This window comes from Branchiostoma floridae, chromosome 4, assembly GCF_000003815.2.
Source record: "Branchiostoma floridae strain S238N-H82 chromosome 4, Bfl_VNyyK, whole genome shotgun sequence".
Lineage (NCBI taxonomy): Eukaryota > Metazoa > Chordata > Leptocardii > Amphioxiformes > Branchiostomatidae > Branchiostoma > Branchiostoma floridae.
The window spans coordinates 17,700,577-17,707,217 of NC_049982.1; the positions used below are offsets into that span (position 1 = coordinate 17,700,577).

Genomic DNA, 6,641 nt, shown 5'->3' on the forward strand with positions numbered 1-6,641 from the left:
TGGATGGCAGGTAAGGACACTTGACTGTCCTGGGACCAAGTCTGATGTACCATTCAAATTATGTATTGGTTCAAGGTCTGTGTTAAGTATTGTCATTGACGATTTCAACATTCTGTGTAATTCATATAGATATTTACCAATGCAACGGGTCAACCCAGATAAGAACTTGAAGAAGGAGCCAAGTTTGAAATGGTCTGATAGCTATATAGTATTAGTATTGTACTTTAAAGCAACTTCCCACATAGTATTATGTAGTTATGTCTTTTTGCCATCATTGTGGGTTTACAATGGCCAGAAATCCTAAGTATCCTAATAATTGCATGTATCTCATCGTTCAAATTTCTTTCAACAAAGAAAACAAGTTCAAACCTTGGAGAAAGAGATACATGGCATGACAACTGATATTTTGCACTCACAGGCACAGCGATGGAGCCCGGGAGCTGGCCAACTATGTTCTCTTCGGTTTATATGACTACAAGAACATCAAGAGGTATTAAAGTCCAAATCATTTTTTAAACTTTATTTCCTTTAATATTGATTGATTTGTCATTTTGTACAGAAGAAAGAATGTGCTGAATGAAATTCTTTCTTTTTTTCTCGTTTATTCTTAGGTCTAACCTTCCAGAAGACACTGTTGATGGTATGTTAAAAAGTATTCAATGATTGATAACTTAAAGGTGATAAAGAAGGTTTCCTTGGAATTTTTCTTGGCACCTTGTAACAAGAAATCAAAGCTTGCAGTGTTTGTGTCAGGTCCTTAAATCTAGACTTGAGAGTGGAAGAATGGCTTCCTTTTGCATAGACACTGGCACACATTATTAGGTGTTTAACAAACATTGTTTTGAGGCTTTATAAAAATGCCTAGCAGCTAAAGTCATTAGTGTTGAAACTCTAGAGTGCTAGAAACTTGTAAATGGCCAATTTAGTACCCTAAACTTGCTGAAGAGTCTAGACTATACTGTATATAGATGGCTATAGCAAGTGACCATTACTGAAGCTGATGTATACTATGTATATGATGTCTTCAGTTCTTCTTTAATAATGACAATGGCCCATTCATTCATCCCTAGACATGATGCTCCTGATCAGACAAGATGGTGTTCGCATATACTGTAACCCTGTCAACTACCCATACCTGCTGCCTTACATTGCACACTGGAAGAACCTACAGATCTTCTGTATGGCGGAAGACAAGGTCTGTGTTCTTCACCTCCTCTTTGCTTGTGTATAGTCACCGTAGCAGTCAAGTATCTACAACACTTTGCCTAATGATAGTTATACATTTGTATGTAGATGTAATACTTAACAATGTAATTTGTATATTCTTGTATTGAACATTTTGTATTGAAACATTTCATATCTGAATATGTCAAAGCTTCTGTCCAGGAATCTTTGTACATATTTCAAACAATACAAATTTGTTGTCAAAGGGCTATCTCAAAAGGAAAAGGTGTCCAAAAAAATTGTCACATGCTTCTGAAAGCTACAAAAATGTGTGACGAGTATTAAAATTAATTTAGAAGCCTACAAGTGTTTAGTATGTGGATTTGAAGTATTGCTCTATTGATGGATGATGGGTTAAGCTGTGTTAACTGATGTTCCTATAGTACCATGAGGATGAGGAGGAGGCTGAGGAGTACAAGATCAGGAGTTTTGTGGCCATGATGGAAGGGAGCAACAGAGTGGGGCTGCCTTACAGCTCTAGATGTAAGACTAGTATTCAGCTCATGCATCAAGAACAGCTGTCAATGTTTGAGGAACAGATGATAATTCTTCATTTACTGTAATGTCACTTAATTGATTTTATTTATTATATCTGTATGATATAATACTGTACTCTGAGTACAATGTACTGTTTTCCTTGTTACCCCCTGTGGAATATGTCCTTAAGCTAACTTTTGGTAGCCTTTGTTGCATGTTGTGCTACAGCTACAGTCAATACTTTGAAGCTGCTACTGTCTCATTTAAGCACACTACATGTAAGTTTTAACTTTTTCTGTCCAGTTAATCAGCAACAGTTCAGCCCAATGGTCATAGAGAAGTGGCCTATTATACAGGCATTTGCCCTGGAAGGGTTTGGAGGGTAAGTAAGCATTTTTCTTTTGACTTTGTGATATCAAAAAAGTGTGAGGCATTTCCAGTAAAGAGAAGTAAAGCCTTTTATCAGGTTGATCAGTATGATAAGTATGCTCTGATGAGAGATTTCCCAGATGTGAAAGGTTGGCATAAAGACACATAAAGACAGTTTATGATTTTCACCTTTCAGTGGAGGATTTTTCACCATGAAGCATGAGGTGTTTGATGTCAGCAGTAGACTGGAGCACATCTACACCAGGCTGGACCCCATTGGACTGGAGAACCTGGTCACAGAGGTGTCTATCCTATCATTATCACTGACTCTGTGGAAGATTGTGTTGCTACTGTCATATTAACCTCCTAGTTTGGCTTGTACATTTCAAAATGGCATAGATGCATCTATCCCACCTTACTTTTACATAGATCCGTGAAGGCCATATTTAATCTAATACTTGATGTAGGCTTTGGCAAACTACATGCACCTAGGGACCACAATAAGAAACTAGCTTGTCTTGCAGTCAAGATCATGCTTAAGAATAGCCAAGGTGAATGTTAGATAGGTCAATACAATACAATGTTAGGTTAATAATTATCTTTAATAATTGTTGATTCTTATCTTTACTCAGCAACTGTCCCAGTTTGAACAGCAGTGGACTTCATTGATCAAGAATATTGATGTTGAAAGGTAGGAGATGATGTTGTTTGGTATGGAGCAATCAGAGAAAGAACTAGCACTTACATGTATGTGTGCCAGTATTCATTACCAAATGATTAGTAAGATGTCATATGGAAAATTCAGGAGCCAACCTTTGATACAGAAATAAGCTCCTGTCAAAATGGTTTATTAGCATTTATGTATTATCTGAGCATAATTGTCAAACACTGCCTTCTTTAATATGTGACTGAACAATAGCTACTGAAACTTTATTTACAAACTTTATTTACAAACTTAGGCCACACCAATTTAATTTCTTGGTTCACGGATTTTTTCATAAAAAATATGGAGCGAGAGGGCGAAATAAAAATAAAAATTGTAAAATGGTTGGGACAAAGGTAACGGCTAATCCAAAACATAAAGAAAAAAAGGTTTCAGCTTGAAAAAAGTACAAAAACACTATTATTGTACAGTAACAGCACCTGTACCCACACTTTAAAGGGGCATTCCACTCCAGAAGCGGGTATCATAATTCATCAGAGAATAAATTGTTATGCTTGAATCAAGTTTGTTTTGTCAAATGTACCATGAGTTGAAGCCTGAACGCAGGGCGTGCATTATAGCGATCGACTTCTTGAATTCCCCGCTGGTCCCTTACCAACAATCCCAGAATTCAATGCGCATGGTGTGTTACGGACGAGCTGGATCGACGAAGCCGCCAAGGACTCTTCCAGTTGAAAAGGTTGGTACTGGCATAAATTTCGATGTTAGCTGCTCAGGATTGCTTTTTTGGCTAGACTAAATATGTGTGCACAACCTCTATCAGAACTGGTAGGCAAACGCGTTCCAATCATTATTTGCGGGCCATTCTGTAGCGATCTGCCAATATGTAGATAGTCATTTTTAGATAGAAGAATGGTCCGTAAAAAGTTGCCAAATTTCTGTATTCCGAGGTACCCTGAGCATCAGACTTTTTGTGTACCTTCCTAAATGTCCGATAGTAATTTTACCGTTTTCGGTTTGTTCTCACTCACTCAGCGTACCGAGATATTGGGCCCGAAACTGACCATGAAAGTAGCGTGTTTACTGTGAGCGGCGTCATTTTTAGCCTCCACCAGGCCTTGCTACGGGGGTGCGTGGATCGTACAATTCGGGAAAAAAATTCGGGAATTGGCCAAGGGAGCTCCGGAGTCAGTCCACGATTAGATTCACATTTCCCCTCCACGGCCGACCAACCTCTCTGGTAGCAAACCCTTGCCTTTGGCAAATTATTCTCCTTATGAAACCAGCGTAGTCAGTCTGGTATTGAGGCTATCCATTTTTTGTTTTGACATACGTCACATTCACGTGTATGGCGACAAGCGACTACTTTCAGCTCTCACTACAGTGCTAAAATCTCTGCATACCGGAAAGCTAAGGTCTTCAAACGTTTTGTGTACATTCCTTAACTGTTTGATAGTAACACGACTGCTTTCGTTAAATTTGTAGTTATACCGTTTACGAGAAATTGGGCCTGAAATTTACCTTGCATTCAGAGTGTTTTCGGCTAGCGACGCCATTTTTTGTTGACATGTGATGACCTAGTTTACTACAGTGCTAATATCTCTGCATCCTGAAAAGCTAAGGTCTTCAAACTTTTTATGTGCATTCCTAAATGTTTGATAGTGAGTCGACTACTTTTGTTAAGCTCGTAGTTATACAGTTTACGAGAAATCGGGCCCCAAAATCGGCCTTGCATTCAGAAGTGTTCGCGGCCACGCCATTTTTGTTGACATACGATTACCAAACTTTTACATTGTATTCAAGTGCTAACATCTCTGTATCCCCAAAAACTACGGTCTTCAAACTTTTTGTGTACATTCCAAAATGTCTGGTAGTCACTCGACTATAGCATGCAATAATGTCATAGTACTCATAGAGTTCCATGTCTTTAAAATTCTGCATGAACTGGTGCATAACTGCCACTTCTGTTTTTGTTTGATAGAAAAGAGAAGGACGTGGTCGAGGAAAAGTCCAAGTCAAAAGGTAATTAATTTTTAATTTCATTACTAGTAGAAAAGTGTCCTCATGTGCCTACTTACATGTATGTATATTTATTTCTTAAAATGACAACACTGGATTTGTCAAGGGACATGATATGTTTGGTAAGATTACTTGTTCTGGTAAAAAAGATTGACAGAAGTGTATGATTTGGGCTAATGGACTAGGCACTGGTATACCTCAAAGTCAAACCAAAATATTTATTGCACTAACAGATTTTGTAGTGCATGCAAAATCTAATCATTATCATGACAAGCTTATAATTGCTTCTTTCCTGGGAGTGACTCTGAAATTAATATAAGAAATGTTCTCTGTTTTGGCATGTAAAAGAATATGTGGCTACTATACTGTATAGTAGCTAGTGTAAATCTATATTTAAAACATTCAAATATCCGATTTTAGAATTATAGTCAGTACAGTACTAATATATATTGGGTGCAGAAATGTGCTAAGCACTGTTAGAAGTAATATATTCTTTTGTAGGCAGCCCAGAAGCCATTCTTGCTTGCTTGTATGCTTGATGGATGTTATATTCAGAAAAGCCATCTTGGAGTTGGGTGATTTTGTAATACTAAGATCATACTAATAGTTCATGTATGGTCGATTTCAGCAAAAGGTTGACATGGAAGAGTCAGTTTTTGCATGGAAAGGGAGATGGAGTTTGTAAATTTCAGCCTCTCTTGTTATTCATGATTGTCATTTTTAACATAGATGCAAATGTGGCCTAGTATTATTTTGTCATCAATGAATATCTTAATCACAAGAACATTGTTGACTTCAGAATATATTCTTTGCAGATGACCTAAGGCAGCGGTTGGACTACAGTAAGAGGCTAGGAGACTATGTGGTCAAAAACATCTATGAGAAGAAACAGGACTACACTTTCAAAAAGAAAGGTGTTGAAGGCTGTCATACACAGGCGTCGGGAGTTTTGTGGTGGCTAGGTGCTCCAAAAGCCTGACTTTCCAGGCCAGACAATAAAACTGCAATTGCACAGTACCGTTCAAGGTTTACAGGCTAGTAAACGAGTCTCGTTTGGAACTCTACTGTTTTCATGGTCATGTTTTCTCATTTTTGTTATGTTTTTTTTAGCATACATGCTTTATATGACAAAACTACATGTAGTTTCTGTTTTGAACGTTTCAAAACTGCTGCTCCTATTTCTCTTAGACACAAGAAATGTGAAAATTTAAATATTAATTCATGAACATGCAACTTGAACATGTTGGCAGTAGCCCATATACTTCAGGTTAAATCCAGGTAGATCCTGATATACTGATTTTATAAGACAGGCTATATTATTATGTTAATAAGGACAAGTTCCCATTGTATATCCAGTGGATCATTTTATTCATAAATATCCTGCCTACATATGTCAGAAACAAATGCTGTTTTACAACAATATATGTGTGTCCACCAAAGTTTTCCCTGCCTATTTTTGAAAATTACACAGAAATGTAATTGTATATTGATATAATATACATGTCTTTCTTGCTGTATATCTAGTTCAAAGGAATATGAAAATAAGGATACTTAATATGTTCAAGGTTTCTATTTGGCCTGTTGTATAAACCATGAATAGGTAGATAAATTTATACAGGTGAGGTAGATAGATGTCCGCATTTGGTTGAATGCACCTGTTATAGTGGAAATAATGTGGAAACTGTGTAACACTGTTGTCAAGATTGTTTTTGTTTTAGCAGTAAAGCCTCACCCTAATTCTAATTCTAACCCCAAGCTTCACAAGAATGGATAACCCTAACAGTAAAAAGTTAGTAGAATACAGATTTATAGATCACTCTCTGGTTTAACGTCAGATCAATTTAGCAATTGAACATGTGGTGGCGAAATATCTTAACAGGAAAATGTC

The 6,641-nt window shown here is 37.2% G+C and overlaps 1 protein-coding gene and 1 long non-coding RNA gene across 2 annotated transcripts; both read left to right on the forward strand.

The window, feature by feature from the left end:
• The first annotated feature begins 6 nt into the window (after window positions 1-6).
• LOC118414359 (uncharacterized protein C20orf194 homolog) lies at window positions 7-2,829 on the forward strand. Its single transcript, XM_035818374.1, has 8 exons — window positions 7-10; window positions 419-490; window positions 612-640; window positions 1,071-1,195; window positions 1,608-1,707; window positions 2,005-2,083; window positions 2,267-2,372; window positions 2,703-2,829. The coding sequence occupies exons 4-8, from the start codon at window positions 1,073-1,075 to the stop codon at window positions 2,763-2,765; spliced, it is 471 nt and encodes a 156-aa protein (XP_035674267.1). The 5' UTR covers window positions 7-10; window positions 419-490; window positions 612-640; window positions 1,071-1,072; the 3' UTR covers window positions 2,766-2,829.
• Window positions 2,830-3,231: 402 nt separating this feature from the next.
• Window positions 3,232-6,433, forward strand: LOC118414376. Its single transcript, XR_004830957.1, has 3 exons — window positions 3,232-3,473; window positions 4,716-4,756; window positions 5,569-6,433. It is a non-coding gene; the product is annotated as an uncharacterized LOC118414376 (long non-coding RNA).
• The last annotated feature ends 208 nt before the right edge of the window (window positions 6,434-6,641 follow it).

Coding starts and splice junctions, on each gene's coding strand:
- LOC118414359 (XM_035818374.1), top strand. CDS start 1,073: ATGATGCTCCTGATCAGACAAGATGGTGTTCGCATATACTGTAACCCT. Junction 1,196..1,607: donor TCTGTATGGCGGAAGACAAG/GTCTGTGTTCTT, acceptor ATGTTCCTATAG/TACCATGAGGATGAGGAGGA. Junction 1,708..2,004: donor GCTGCCTTACAGCTCTAGAT/GTAAGACTAGTA, acceptor TTTTCTGTCCAG/TTAATCAGCAACAGTTCAGC.